General features: G+C 37.4%; 1 protein-coding gene across 2 annotated transcripts in view; it reads left to right on the forward strand.

Moving 5' to 3' along the window:
• clcn2c (chloride channel 2c) overlaps nt 1–14,335 on the forward strand; it is a 611,909-nt gene extending 597,574 nt beyond the window's left edge. For both annotated transcript variants that reach the window (XM_043702310.1, XM_043702311.1), the window contains 2 exons: nt 5,790–5,876; nt 8,428–14,335. In XM_043702310.1, the coding sequence (XP_043558245.1) occupies nt 5,790–5,876; nt 8,428–8,622 (282 nt within the window). In that variant the 3' untranslated portion in view covers nt 8,623–14,335. The remainder of the gene's footprint in view (nt 1–5,789; nt 5,877–8,427) is intronic.
• Nucleotides 14,336–16,784: the final 2,449 nt, after the last annotated feature.

The raw sequence follows: 16,784 nt of genomic DNA on the forward strand, positions 1-16,784 counted from the left end.
AACTAGAGGGCATAGGTTTAGGGTGAGAAGTGAAAGATATAAAAGAGACCTAAGGGGCAACTTTTTCACGCAGAGGATGTTACGTGTATGGAATGAGCTGTCAGAGGATGTGGTGGAGGCTGGTACAATTGCAACATTTAAGAGGCATTTGGATAGGTATATGAATAGGAAGGGTTTGGAGGGATATGGGCCAGGTGCTGGCAGGTGGGACTAGATTGGGTTGGGATATCTGGTCGGTATGGACTGATTGAACCAAAGGGTCTGTTTCCATGCTGTACATCTCTATGACTCTATAAATTGTGCACCCAGACAAGCCCCAGCAGTCTGGAGCTGCCATGTATTGCTGTATGTGGCAAGGTATGTGGAGAAACCACTGGATGGAATAGTGCAGTGATGGGATTTCCACTTCATATGGTGTCATGGTGACCAGACCATGCTAGCTCGGTCCAAATTTCCCACCTGGATTAAAGCAGTCTTTTCCATCTGGCACTGTAGGAAGCAGATCAATGTCTTTTCACCACTCTGCCAGTATAACTGTCACCATTTTCTCTTGCACTCATTCTATCTCTGCCACTGTACATGCGTCTCACCAAGGGTCATGGTCTACCACTACCACTAATACCTAGAACATCTTCCCCACTCACCCTCACCTACCCTAACACCATGAACCCCACATACCTTTGCACTGCCTACCCCTCGCCTGGAGTACTTCCCCATCTGCACCAGAAGTAACAGCTGTGTTAGCTACTTTCATCTCTCATTCTAGAACAAAAGACAGCCCACAATAGGGCACAAAGAGTCAGGGTGGGTGGTGTGCTGCCCATCATTTAGTTCCTTGTATCTAATGAGGAGAGGATCCTTACTGTTACTGCACTTGTATCTGGTTCCCCTGAGTGAAGGCTATCCTTTTGACTTGACTGAGGCCTGCTCAGAGCTATGATGAGCTTTTCTGGCTTTGTGCCTGCTTTGAAAGGCTATGCAGGACAGCAGTAACACAAACCTATCATTGGCTAAGAGGGCAAAGCTCACCAAGGCAAGGCAAGGATTCTGTAAGCATCAAGGTATGCTTCAAGAACTATGACAGCAAGTGAAGAGTCAGGAGATACAGCCTGGCCCATTGTATGTCCCTTGGGGTGAGTTGAATTGGCCAAATGCTCACTATGGTTTCCTTGTTGAGTTTTCCCAACATCCTGCTTGTTTGGCAAATCTGGTCTGAATATCCTGAGGTGAGTTCTAGCATTAGCAGGAATTCTAATGAGCAATAATAGCTGTCAATTGGCATCTTGCTCCTGCTGACCAAATGCCCACAATGCAGCTTGTGAAATGCATAAAAGGTGGAGTGAGATGATCTTGACATTGCGATGGTCCTTGCCACAATGGTTGTCTAGTTCTGCCATAGCCCACATTATTCAGACCCATACAAGATTCTAACTGCTGACTCTGATTAGTCAAGGCATAGCCCTAAGAAATTAACCAGAAAATAGCCGTCATCTGTTTGGTTAAGTTGAAACAGGTGCCACCCATGATCATGTTAGTTTTGTTTGTAAATACCAGGGATTGGTATATTAATATATGTAGCTGTCAGTTAGCAGAGGTATGACATACTACAACCTAACAATTCAGGATCTTTAGCGCTCAGGATTATTTAACTAATGTTGCCAAGCACAGATCACGTCTAATGTTGGGCACATGTTTTGGGTCTTGCATGCATGGGTTGGGTGTGCTAAGAATTAACCGTCCATTTCAGAGAATGATTAAGAGTCAACTACGTTACTGTGTGTCTGGAATCTCATGTACGCCAGACCTTGTAAGGGAGTCACATGGGGGTCTTTATGAAAATTTATGACATTTCACGGTCACCATCATTTCAAAATTTCAGCAGCAGATGCATGGAAACACCACCACCTGCAAGCTTGCTGCAAGCCACTTACCATCCTGACTTGGAAATATATTGCCGTTCCTTCACTGTCACTGGGCTAAAATCCTGGAAGTCACTCCCTAAGAACATAGTGGGTCTACTTCAGCACATAAACTGCAGTGGTTGAAAAGGGCAGCTCACCACCACTTTCTCAAGGGCAACTGGGGATGGGCAATAAATGCTGGCCAGCCAGCAACACCAGGTCCCATGAGTGAATAAAATAGAATTGTTGAATTTGTATTTAAATTTCACCAGCTGCCATGCTGAATTTGAACCTATGTTCCCACAATACCTGGGGCTCTGGGTTATTAATCCCATGACATTTCCATTATGCCACTGATGCCACCTGTTATTTCATCAGGGAAGAACTCGGTTTAAATCATGCTGTTCACTTCTGTTGCCAAAATGTTCTCACAAACGTAATCTGGAGTAAACAATTTCTAATGTATTTTACAGCTGAAGGGAACTCTATGAATTGTCTATTAAAGATGATCTACTTGTTTTATACTGCTAAGATTAACCCATCAACATATTGTCAATGGGAAACACTGAAATAAAAGTGCAAAACATTTTCTAACGCATTCATTAAACCCAAAATTATTCATTTTGGTGTCACAAAATCTAGCCATTATCCTTTCATTTAAAGGGAGCTTTAATAAGTAGCAATATTAGAAAAGCAGAGGCAAAAGTGCTCTTAAACATGAGGGATATGTTTTCTTCTTTCAGTTAATTTGAGAATATTATATGCCTTGCAATATTATGGTGATTTATAAGTTTCAATACTTAAAATTAAAAAGATTAATAGATTAATTGTTCAAACTAACAGAATTAAACCTAAATAAACATTGCTGGCAAGTTATTATTGCCACCATCAATATTAACCATTAATTAGAATGTGGTATAGCATTATCAAACCATACAGCTTTCATTATGATGATAAGTGAGATCAACATTATTTTTCATGTTGCAGTTGTATAAGACTCTGGTGCGGCCGCATCTGGAGTATTGTGTGCAGTTTTGGTCGCCATACTATAGGAAGGATGTGGAGGCACTGGAACGGGTGCAGAGGAGGTTTACCAGGATGTTGACTGGTATGGTNNNNTGCCAGTAGCAGTGGTGGACTGTCCCTCATTATGGGCATTTAAGCGGGCGTTGGATAGGCATATGGAGGATAGTGGGCTAGTGTAGGTTAGGTGGGCTTGGATCGGCGCAACATCGAGGGCCGAAGGGCCTGTACTGCGCTGTATTCTTCTATGTTCTATGTTCTATGTTCCTGTCTCTGTTCAGCTTACTGTATTTCCCTGGTAGAGACCATAAGAAATTAGAGTATGAGTAGACCATTTGACACATGGAATCTGCCATTCGATGAGATCTTGGTTGATCTGATTGTAGTCTTAACTCAATTTCTGAACACCCTCCATATCCCTCAAGTTCCTTGTATGTCAGAAATCTGTCTGACTCAGCCTTAAATGTATTTAATGACCCAGCTTCCACTGCTGTCTAAGGAAGAGAATTCCAAAGATTAATGGCTTTTTCAAAAGAATTTCCTCCTTATCTCCACCTTCAATGGAAGTCTCTTTATTCTGAAATTGTACCCCTAGTTCTGTATTCCCCACAAGGAGAAACATTATCTCAGCAGGCACCTTGCAGAGCTCCCTCAGAACTGTATGTTTCAATAAGATGACCTGTCATTCTTCTAAACTTCAGTGTAAGTCCAACCATCATTGCCTTTCCCCATAAGATAACGTTCTCATCCTGAGAAGCAGACTACTTTAATGAAACTTCTGTGAACTTCTTCCAATATCACTACACATCTTAAAAAGATCAAAACTGTACACATGTCTCTAAATGTGCTCTCACCAATGCACTGTGCAGTTGTAGGAAGACTTTCCCGCATTTATTCTCAAACTACTGGCAATAAAGGCCAAATTTCTATTTGCTTTTCTAATTATTTGCTAGACCTGTGTTATGTTTCATGTACAAAGATTGTGCATTGCAACATCCTGCAGCTGCTTGCCATCTAAATAATATTTTTCTTTTCTGATCTTCCCACCAAAGTGGATATCCTCTCATTTTCCCAAATTACACACCTGCTACCAAGAATTTGCTTACTCATTCAATAAATCTGTTCTCTTTCAAACTCTTTCTGTCTTCACAGTTTACTTTCCTACCAGTCCTTGTAGTATAGGCACATTTACCTATAATGCACCCGACCCTTCATCTAGGTCAGTAATATAGATTGTAAATAGTTGAAGTCGCAGCACTGATCCCTGTGGTAAACTACATACTTCTGGTTACAGTATTTCAATGTGAAACAAACTCATTTGTCCTAACACTATTTCTGTTTAGCTGAACAATCCTTTATCTACACTCAAACAGAAATTGCTGGGGAACGTCAGCAGGTTTGGCAGCATCTGTGCAGAGAAAGCAAAGTCAAAGTTTAGTATAGTTACAACATTTAAAAGGCGTCTGGATGGGTATGTGAATAGGAAGGGTTTAGAGGAATATGGGCCAAATGCTGGCAAATGAGCCTAGATTAAATTAGGATATCTGGTCAGCATGGACAAGTTGGACTGTAGGGTATGTTTCCATGCTGTACATCTCTGACTCTAGTGACCGTTCTTCAAAACTGAAATTCTGCAGTAATTTCTCTCTGAGTTTCATATTTTCTGTTTTTCTTTCTTTGTTATCTATGTTAATCTATTACTCCCGTTACAATGTACTCTTGTCTTGTGTAAGAACCTTTGATTTGACAACTTACTGGATGTCCTTTGAAAATCCAAATACACAACATCACTTTATTTCCTAGAAGAGGACGGATGGGTAGCCTGACTTGTGTAAGAGTAGTAGCACATACCTGTGAAAGCAGTTAGAGCTGTGAGTATTCTTTATAGAATACCAGTGTTATAAATTCTAACATTTGATGTGGAATGTCGTGAATGTTGTGAATTTCTACTTGAGGTCTGGTCTTTTATTTTGTAATCAACACAAGATCCTGAAAATGACAGTCAGTCATCCCATATATATTTCAACCGGTGGACTGGATTTTGCTCTGAGGGCAGGGTCCCCTCATCCCAGTATAAATGTTGGGTCAGAGCCTGCCTCCACTTGCCCCAGCTTGGCCTGCTTTCATTTTTCAGGTGACCGCCTCTAAATAATGAGGTGGGACTTCTGTCCATCTCCAGGAATTGGCTAATAATTGCCCACTTCAGGGCTTCAATTGGTCTACAGGGATGCGACCTACCCTGTGCATCACCCACTGTTTAGAAGGTCACAATGTAGGTGGGCAGGCACTGGGCATAGCACTGATGGTTTTGTGCCATAGTTATTCTGCTTTCCCAACTGCAGGTTGCCTGTAAAATTATCAATGTTTCTTTGAGGAAGTAAGTGTGCAAATGCTGAAAGTCAAAATGAGAACACATCATGCTGGGATTCCATAGCTAGTTAATCAACATTTATAAAGTTAGAGTGTGCTGTTTCTCTTCATAGTAAAAATTAGTAAGAGTTAATCCTAATTTAGTTACGTTAATCATAATAAATGACTATATGTCCAAAACATCAGAGTCTGTCTTTCATCTTTTGGAATACTGGCTGAAGAGTTTTACTTTCTCATGAAAGGAGATTTTCCTTTTCCTCCCAAAATGATATTACCACAATCTTTGTACCAACTGTTACTGACAATGTGAATAGGACATTGAATAATTAATACTGTACTGTAAAGAATATGTAACATTAATATTGTTTTAATATTGCAAAACTGAGAATGAAATTTATCAAAGAGTTTTAAAATACAGATAATTGAATCACTGTGTTTAAGTGCAATATTGAATTACAGTCAACTATCTGATCAAAGATGCTTGTTTCTTTTCAGACTCACACCATGTTCTCTCTCTTGGGACTTAACCATGCTTATGTAACCAGCATTGGAAAGCTAATAGGAGTGGTAGCTCTTAAAGAGGTAGGTTATTTTATAGGCAATATGAAGTTCAAGAATTGCAGTAAAAAGTGCAGAGAAGATTCCTGTTTAAACTTGATTCTCAGTCAGAAAATGTCAGGTACAGAATTGCTGTCTTAACACCCAACATTTCCTGATCTCAGCTGTTTCATTATGAGCAGGTGTAGAATGGATAGCAGGAACAAAATACAGGAGGTAAAATCAAAAGGATAGCCTACCCAACAATCCTATCTTGTAGAACAGAGTGGAACAACCACACCCTTGTTTCCTCTGAGTGCTCCGGTTTCCTCCCACAGTCCAAAGATGTGCAGGTTAGCTGAATTGACCATGCTAAATTGCCAAGAGTCAAAAGTATGGTGCTGGAAAAGCACAGCAGGTCAGGCAGCATCCAAGGAGCAGGAGATTCGACATTTCAGGCAAAAGTCCTTCTTCAGGAATGAGGCTGCAAGCTTTTCCAGCACTACACTCTCAACTCTAGTCACTTTCTTCTATGTTGCCCATCGTGTTCAGGGATGTGTAAGTTAGGTGCATTCGTCAGGGGTAAAATGCAGTGTAAAAGGGTAGGGGATTGGGTCTGGATGGGTTACTCTTTGGAGGGTTAGTATGGACTTGTTGGGCTAACTGGCCTGTTTCCACACTGTAGGGATACTATGATTCTTGTTGCTAAAGGACAGCACGTTTAAGTTGTTAAGTTAGATGCTTGGTGTGGACCTCTCCTTCCACTGGGTACATCCCAGTGGTGGTAAACACAGGCTATTAGTTGGGCACTTATGTGCCTTAATTAGTACACAGATATATGCCCCTAACCACACTCTTCCCACTGCTTGATATTGTGGCAAGACAGGGCGCTAGGCTGCTGACTTGATATATCGAGAAATTCATGGACCCTTCCTCTGCCTGCAAACTCACTGCCAGAAGGCTGTAAAGTGCAGTCTAATAGGTTCAATGTGCTCATAAATATTGAGCATACAGCATTAAGCACTTACTTAGTATCTTTAACAAAGCAACTTCAGAGTGGGGTATTAGGTCCTGCATGGTGCATTCGTTGTAGGACTAATAATCCAGGGATCTCAACTATTTATCCAGAGACATGAAACAGAGACTGATCTCCCAACATTGGCCTAAACAATGGAAATGACAAGGACATACCCAGATACTGTTCTAACTACCATCAGGGACTTGTACCAAAATTGGGAGAGCTGTCCCGGGACTAGCCAATTAACAAGTTGGGATAGCCATGGTCTCAGAATTATACTTTACATCAACATTCCAGTCTCCTGAGTTACCATCCCAAGGTTCACTCCTCTTCTCCTGATGTGTAAAACCTGATCCCTGAATGACAAAAAATGATTATGCAGCTCTTTTTGCATTCCTCCAACAGTAATTTTATCGGAATGTCCCCTTTTAAAAGGGATGGCACATGATTTCCTTCCAATGCTGCTTGGACTCCAGATATGGGCAGAGGATGTGTACACAAACATGACATCCTGGCTATGCAGGGGTCACTGTACAATCATGGGATTGAGGTGCATAGATTAATTTTGTGGGTTACCCACCTTGTTTCTAACTGGGTGTAGGCACACCCTGAATTGTAACCCCCATAACTAAAAATCAGGTGACATTTCTTGTCTTTACACTTCCCTGTGACTCCAATCCAGGATAATTGGGAAAGATTGATGCTTGGTGTTATTAGTTCACCATGAAGAGGTATGGGTGCTAAGCTGAATTTTTAATGTTCAGTGACCCAAGCTGAGCCACCTCAGATTTCTTTGCGAGTATTTCAATTAACAAAAATAGTTTTTTTATGGTGTTGACCTATTAGAAAAGAAAAATGTTCACGCTTCCATGCAAATGCCAAATTGACAATGAACTATCTATGGAAAAGAGTCAAATTTTATTACTGTTCATACATTTGAAGGGTGTGAAGGGAATCATAATATATGATACACGAGTTACTTTTTATGAAGTAAACTTAATTGTAGAATGTCCCTGAGGTATTAAGAATTATGATTTACAATGGCACCAAAACTTGTTTTTGCTATTTATTTTTGCATTTGTAGTCTAAAATACCTCCATGTGGAGCACAGGTGTCACTAGTATCTCAGACATTGCATCACAAGGCAGTTATTAAGAGACTAATGAACTAAACACTGGAATATTTAATTCATGCAACAATGCTCAACATATTTCTTAAGCTAATAAAATGGGCGTAAGGTTTAATTTTCCAAATGCAGGCTTCTGGCATGCAGCCTGTATGTTTCATGACATGTATTAGCATACTGTGCACACTGAACTCAACCTTTCACTGCACAAAGGATGACATCAAAAGGTAACAATTAAAAATGTTACCCTGTATTAACAAACAAGTGGTACTCAAATAGAAACAAATTCATAAGTCACAAATGGCTGCTACTCCTATTTTCATTTCTAATGTTCTTAATATTTAGTAAAAATGTGTCCATTTGCATTAACTCATCCTGCTTGTAGAGTAGGTGATTGTTTTTTTAAAAAAAAAAATCGCTTTCAATTCTCTCTTTGCTTCAATTTATTTCAGCTGAGAAAGGCCATCGAAGGATCAGTCACATCAAAAGGGGTGAAGATGCGTCCACCATTGGCTAGTTTCAGGGAAAGTGGCAATAGCAGCAGTGAGTCAGATACCACAGAGATTCACAAGCTGTGGGACAGAAGGGAGAGCCTTACACTTCCTCGTGAATCCAGTCCGTCAGACACAGATGACAAATCACACTGAACAAGCCTTGCAGGGAACAAATTGCCTCAAAATAACTGCACTATTCACATTTAATGCACTTGATTTTGGATGAGGAAATGAAATCTTTCTTTTAGCTGTTGTCAGAAGTGTTGGGAATTGTGATGCACTTCTAAACAATAGACTAATTTCAAGTTGATAGACCTTAAAAGCACTGATTGTACGTCTTGCTGGCAAGTTTCTGGAGTTTTCTTCTGGTCAGCATATGTTAATGAATATCTTTTATTCAAACTAGAATGAAACCTAATCTATTAATTGATAAGCTAAAGTCTGAAAGTAATTGTGTTGAGTCTTTGTGTTTGATAGTTAACAAAATGATTTCACGTCCAGTAGGAATTTATATGTGGACTTATTTCTCAGCAGTTTATGTCCTGAAAATATCAAAACATGGTTTGTCCAGTGTTTACGCAATAAGCTTGTATCGTCTGGGGTGATGCATTCAAATTTCTTTTGAAATGGATTTTCAGCATTTCAATTGGACATTTGAAGTGAACTGTGGGAATATGCTGTGTTGAAATGATGTATGGGGCCAATTCTTGTGTCTGACCCAAACATTCTAGTGTGCCAGTGAAATAAGTCCATAGGATGAGCTGTATTAATGTGCAATTTGTTTTGCATAGAAACTGTGCACCAGTCTGGTCCAGAATATTGTTTGACTGCACTCAGCTAATTTTCAAGAAATATTATTATTCTATTCATAGCTATGTAACATACAGAGCCCTCTGACTAATAATGTAAGGAAGTTTTTTTTTCGAAGGTTTTATACATATGGTCTTTTGTTGCCTACCAGTTGTAAATTCTACTAATGAAATTGAATCAGGTTGCTGTTTGAACAGCAGCTAGTAGTTTGGCAAAGCTGCTACCCATGCTAAAATATTCCCATTGTAACTTCTGCACTAGTTAGAATGCCTATTTCAATGAAAATTATTCCACCGCAGCAGGTATGTTTCAATGTTAATACCTCATAACTTGTGTATCCAGTGAAGGAGTTATAGGCTACTGTATCTTATTATAAGCAATACAGCTTCTGATCAAAAATTAACACAGGATAAATTACATATGAATTCCAACTGTAAATCAAAGCCTTTCAATTTGAATGTTAGTCCAATTTCATTTAAGTCTAAAGTGTTGGCTTTCTCCCACCACTTGAATTCTTGTCAGAGCAGGTGAGCTGTTATTTCCATAAGGGGACCAAGTCTTCAAGAAAAAGAAACCTATGTCCTTTATTAATTTTCCTCAAGTATGCACCACTGGTATATTCTGCATGATAAATGGATACTGTACTGTCCTGGCTTGGGTTTTGCAGTCATAATTAGGGAAACAGTCAGTTTTGCTGTCATTACTCACCTTAAATTGCAGCTTTGGGAGCCTGCACGTGTGCAGTTAAATGTTGAGATCCAGAAGTTGCTGTTCATGATTCAAGGGTATGCTATTGATGTCTCCACAGACTGTGAACCAATAGAAATCACTGAACTGATGAAAACCTCCTGTTTTAAGCTGTTAGTTGTGCTGTAGAAATCTCTAGAAAATTCGCACCTTGTTGGATATAATGTAACTGGATCTTTAATAGTGTTTATAAATAGTGCTGAACAGCTACATTATCACTGAACAACTAATTTTATGTTAGTGTAACATCAAATGTCTCAATAATGATCAAGTGCAATTTTTAGCCTTTTTTAAAAAGAAATTTGTTAGTGATATTTCAGTTTTAAATTTAATTCTATTTGTTTGTCCCAGTCATCTAATTTGCCATTTTTAAATGTAAACATTGAAAATATAGTGCATTTTACTTCCTGCTTTCCACTGTTTGAATACTCCAATATGATTGACTGCTCAACTATTGGATCACATCACTGCTGTTGGATGGCTGGAGAGCCCTTTACCTTGATTCCAGATTCAGAATGAGAAAATTCAAAGCACAAAGCTTGCTAGAATTTTGAGGGCAACTTTCTTCAAGTTAAACAGCAAGTGTTGTTACTTTATCTCTGACTGCAATATCTGGGCCATATTGTTGAAGGAAATTCTAAATGTTAAATATAGTTGCAAGTGAAATGATACAGAGAAAACAGTTGAATGTACAAACAAAAAAAATTAGTTCAATCTATGTACATTCAAGATAATTATAAAGCTAACAGCTGTTAGTTGACTGAAACAGGCCTTCGTAGACCATTGTATACATACAGTCATGGATGAGCCAGTACTTTGGTAAACATCAGAATTCAGATTCACAAATAAACTGAACTACAATTGACCAGCTAGTGTCTTCATTCCAAAACAAAATCCTTTCTTGTCACTGATATAAATGTTGAAGTCTGAGGATAAATTCAACAAGGCAAATCTCCCAGCAGAAAGATTCAAGAATAGAGAAGTATGAGTAACAATATTGTTAAATGACTTATCTCAGTCCACACATGATCTAATAATGATTTACACTGAAAGAGGAAACTTGCTGAAGTTAACCTACTGCCTATCTCACTTCCAAGAGTTCTTCTCATGCTGATGGGGGTAATGAATTAACATGCCTCCCAAGCTTTGAGCATGTACACATACACATCTGTGAAAGACACACTGTCCAGTCACTCAAAATTTGATTTAAATAATTTTTTAATACAAAGCAAAACAATAGCAAAGTCCATAAGAAGATTTTGATGGAAGTAATGATGATTATTTTTGCCTAAAAGAAACCCTCTTGGGAACAGTCAAAGAGCTCTATACTATGCCAGAAGCCAACTTCCAATGTGCCTTTATCCTGTCTATACAGTAGAAAAAAATATTATTCAGAAATCCCACCATCCTAGATTAATGTCATAGATTAATGCCTGCCTTCTTTTCCAAATTACAAAAGTTAATGAACTCAAATGTTTGTTTCTTTAATAGGGATTTTAAGAGCAGAAAATTAACACTATAATTTTCAATTTAGAATTAGTATAATGTTACCTCTGTATTCTAATGATTAAGTGAGGATGTAAAAGGTGACTTCTTGCCATTGATGATTTTAACAAATTACTGTATGAGATGGGAGGGTAAGATAAATGTTCTCTGGGTGTCTTTAGCATGTGAACTAACAATCATAGGTGGCAACATCTAGGTTCTGCAAGAGCATTTCATTTATTGCAAGCATGATTTACCAGTGGAGACAAAGTGCTCCACTGCAATCTTTGAATAGTTGTGCAGTTTCTCAGACAATACTGCAAAAAAAATAAGATACAGCTTGAATAGCAATCTAACTGGATGGTACCTTTCAATAATAGACAACTACACTGTATTGCTGTTTCTCATATCCAAGCAATTTGTTAATTTTCTTTGGAGGTTTTTTTCTCCAAATTTGTTTGAGGACATCCTCCCTTCTATGTTTCTAACTCGTGTTGCCCTTCTAATAATATGTTTACACGAATTAGCATTTAGTCTGTACTTTCGTATAAATGTACAATCTACAATTAAAACATAAAGCTTACAATTAATACATAAATTCACATTTTAATAAGAAATTCTATACACAATCCAGACATGAGAGGCATTTACTGCTCTTCATTGAAAAATGCACCTTTTTTTTACAGAATGTATAATGTAGATCAATATGATGGATCTTGTGCTATAATCCTTCATTTACCGATGTGTCCATTCGTCTGTATTTCTTTGAAATGGTCTTTACACCTTGTATTTCTTTCTACTCTTGGCTGACTACTGAGTATTCTCTATGCATTGAAAATCTTTTCATTCCATTTCTGTCCATTATAGCTGAAATACAGTTCTATCTAAAAACGATTTAACTATTTAGATTTGTATTCACTTTTTATTCCACAAAGAAGATCTTCTTTGCTTAAATGTCTACTATAGACTATTGTGACAAAAAATACATGTAATAGATAGTCTTGACATAATTTAGATTTGGAATGGTCATTTATAAAGTGATTAATGGAAATATTACTCAAATAAAGTTACAGAAATGAATCTGATTTTAAAGACATTGAGAAAACCAAGGTACCTATTCAGGCCTTAATAATATATTTGTAATAAATTAGCATATTAAGTGAAACAAATACAAATTAGTTATCTAATTATCAAATGTATGGTGTGTTTTTTAATTATCTTACATACTGTGAAATGGTAATTTTACTTTAAATGTAAGAAAATAACTATATCATTCAAATCTATCCAATTAAGCACAGACACTAAGAATAGATGAAATACATACACCTTGTGAATGAGGATGAAAATTTAATATATTGTGTGTTATTTACTGATCCAATTCTTCTTATTAGTTCACTTTCAGTAATTTGGTATTATGCTGTTTTTTTCTTCTTCTTCTGTGTTCATTAAATAATATTTGTGCACACTGAATCAATTATGGACTGCAGATTTTTGTATCTTTTGTTTCTTTCTCCCTATTATTAATTTTCTCTTTTTGCTACTCTTTGCCGATATACTTATCTTTTATATCAATGTCATTAGAAAGGCATTCCTAAGCAGAATCTTTATGTGCTTGGCTTATCCATGATACCTCGTGAATTATGAATCTTTCTTTGGCTATTTGCCCGATTCCTTTGACAACTGAATACATTTTGCATGATCACATTAAATTAGGAGGTAACTGTCATTCCACAGTAGAAACTGATCCAAACTTGAATGTGATTTGGTTTACTTTTTCTTCTTCGTATAAAAATTGCTAATATTACTGCTTTATTTTTGCATTTTTTCTCAGTTGTTACTTTCACTACATCTTTGTCAAACCGACAGCTAACTACTATACTTTGCTATTTCAACTTTTTAGCCAATAGGGGAAACAATTACTGTTGAATAATTAGGTAAGCTTAAAGTCACAAATAGATGTGCAAAGTAAGTTTCCAAACTGTTGCACTGCCACCATCTTATTAATTGCTAATTCCTGGGTACAAGTCAGCCCTTTTAATGCTTAGAGTTTGCACTTAGAAACACAACGTAAACTCAGTAGGCAGACTTTATTCCTGTGAATTTTGGCCTTGTTTCAGGTTTGGTTTTACTGATATTTGCACAGGTTCTTATTACATATTAAACTTTTTACTGCATGAGGTATTATTACCATACATTTCAAAATCAAATTGCTTCAAACTAAGTTGTATGAACATGCATTCTGGAATTATATTGAATTGGTTTTACTACTGACCAGACAGCCCATCTATTAAGATATCTGCTGCTCCTATTGTTCACCTCAAATCATGTCGTCAACGAGAATTCATTTTTCAAGATTCAGTCTTTAGCTTTCAATTGCTTTGTGCCAATACAGACAGTAGTGTAGCAATTATTTCATTTAAGTCTTTCTTAAAATTAATATTTATTTCAAAGGAAGCATTTGGTGAGTGGTGCTAAAAGTAAGGCTCAAATACAAAAGATTGCCTTGGATGATCTTACAGCCACCACGGAGTTTCAAATTATTCCATCTTAAATAGTGGTTACCTTATGGTTTTTAATGCTCTCACAATACAAATTTCTATTTCTGCAATGTCACTTATTTCTTACTGAGGTTAGTTTTTGAACTCTGTTGTTTATGATTACACAGGACCATCGCATACCTAAATGTGAGTCAATGTAACATTATTACATAGTTGGATTTTCTGCAACTGTCCTTTAGAATTCTTCCGATAAATGACATTATATCTTCTAAGTATAATTTATATACAGGAGAGCTGAGTATTGTAATAAACCGAACAACTGATTTATGAAAGTGTGGCAATAATATTCTGAAAAATAAGATTAGATTAGATTAGATTACTTACAGTGTGGAAACAGGCCCTTCGGCCCAACAAGTCCACACCTAATAAACCGAACAACTGATTTATGAAAGTGTGGCAATAATATTCTGAAAAATAAGATTATTGATAAGGAAGGTAAAAGATGCAAGTTATGTAAACTCTGCTAAGCTTGCTAAACATAAGTGAATAATGGGATATGAATCAAGTGTAGCAAATATTCTAGAGTCTTATGTAATTTCCCTTTGGACTGGTAGCTAAAATCAAAAAATCAACTGCAAGTCTGCAAATTGTAATAACCTTTATGAAACTTGTGATAAATACTGTGATGAGCTTTCCAGCTTGCAGGGTTCGTGCAAGGATTCTAAGTCAAGCATTATGAATTATTTGACCAGTTCCTCTTTGTGTGAAATACCTGTTGTACTAGCATGCCAAGAAAAAGTTCACGTCGTCCTTTGTAAGCATGAAACAAAAATGTGGTTCGAAAATGAAGGCAACTCTTTTTTAAAAAAAAGTTTAACTATATTTTTAACAATCTTCTAAATACCAAATAACAAATGACTTCAAAAATTGGAGTAATTTAGTTAAGATGTAATAATTGAATTGCATTTTAATATTACAGTAATTTAAATTGTGCATATCTTTTCTGTGTAATATGGATGAGTGCTCTAAAACAGAAGCCGTGTTTATTCAGGTCTTGTGCAGCTTTTCTTAATTATAAAGTTACATGGATACTCCATGTTGATAATATTAGCCTCAGAATCACCACTTGTGCAATAATTGTTTTGTACGGCAAATTTTGCCTAACAGTTCCATGTATGGAATTAATTCAATTAACTTTACTTTTGGTATCAAGGATAGTTGTGCATTTAAACTACAACTTGTAATTGATCAAAGTTTTGTCTTTAATTTTGTTTTGTGCTATGAATGTTCTGATTATATTTTCCGATCCAGAATTCAATAAAATAATATCTGTATATTAGAGTGAGTTCAGAGTTTAACAAAAATGTCAGTGTTTATTTAAAAATAATTTGTTTATCTTGAAACTATAAGAAATAATAAATTTTAACCAATATACATTGTTGTAGATTTTCTTGCTTGAAAAAACTGAATTTATTTGTTCATTGCCAATTAATTTTGTAATAACCCAATTTAAGATTGGTTATTATCACTGGTACAGTACTTAGTGCAATGCATCATGAGCTTTACATAAAAGCACTGTGGATTTTGAAGATTTGAAATAAAACTGAAAGTGCTGGAGAAATGCAACAGGTCTGAAAGGTCTCTGGGAGAGAGAAAAAGAGTCCATGTTTTGAGGCCAGTATGACTCATCTTCAGAGCTTTATTTAAGTTTTTAGTGATTCTTGCAGTCACTATTGAAAGCAAAGAAATATTACATAATACAGTGCATTAAAATATTTAGTACAAATCATGACAGTTTTTGCTGCCATTGAAGTTCGAATGCTTATTGCTGTACTGTTATGGAAACTCAGACTATTAGATTAGATTCCCTACAGTGTAGAAACATGCCCTTCAGCCCAACCAGTCCACACCGACCCTCTGAAGAGTATTCCTGAAGAAGGGCTTATGCCCGAAACATCGATTCTCCTGTTCCCTGGATGCTGCCTGACCTGCGCTGTTCCAGCAACACATTTTCAGCTCTGAAGAGTAACCCACCCACCCATTTCCCTCTGACTAATGCACCTAACACTATGTACAATTTAGCATGGCCAATTCACCTGACCTGCACATCTTTGGACTGTGGGAGGAAACCAGAGCACCCCGAGGAAACCCACGCAGACACAGAGAGAACGTGTAAACTCCACACAGACAGTTGCCCAAGGCTGAAATTGAACCTGGGACTCTGATGCTGTGAGGCAGCAGTGCTAACCACTGAGCCACTGTGCCGCCCACTATTGTTGCCTCCACTTTCAGACTGCTGTTGAAATGGGCTTCTGTTCATTCCTTAATTTCATTCTCCAAAGGGCTATTAAGGATGCTGATACTCTATATCAGCGTGCCTGTTCCATGCCAGTCAGTTCACCAGCACCAACGACGTTGCTTATAAGTGAGCCAGCCAGCATAGTCGGCTGCAGCTCAGACTGAAATGCTGCAGTTAGCAGCCAGACATCCAGTCTCAAAGCTGCTGAAGTGTCTCCTTTAAGAGCATATGAAGTCTCTTTGATAAAATTCCAACAGCTTTACAAACTGTAGCCATGAACCCTGTTGTAAAAGCCCCATTCAAGGCAGCAGGAAGATAAGCTTGCACGCAGGATTAGTCGTTTTTGTTTCTGCTTGAGTGGTACCTCTCCTGTGAACTTTCAGAAGAAGAGAAAATCAAAGTATCACTTTAATGCTGGCACACTCTCACCTAACACCAAGTCAACAGAAAGCATACTCAATTTTGTTTGGCCCAAT

Source organism: Chiloscyllium plagiosum, chromosome 13 (assembly GCF_004010195.1).
Source record: "Chiloscyllium plagiosum isolate BGI_BamShark_2017 chromosome 13, ASM401019v2, whole genome shotgun sequence".
NCBI classification, from domain to species: Eukaryota; Metazoa; Chordata; class Chondrichthyes; order Orectolobiformes; family Hemiscylliidae; genus Chiloscyllium; species Chiloscyllium plagiosum.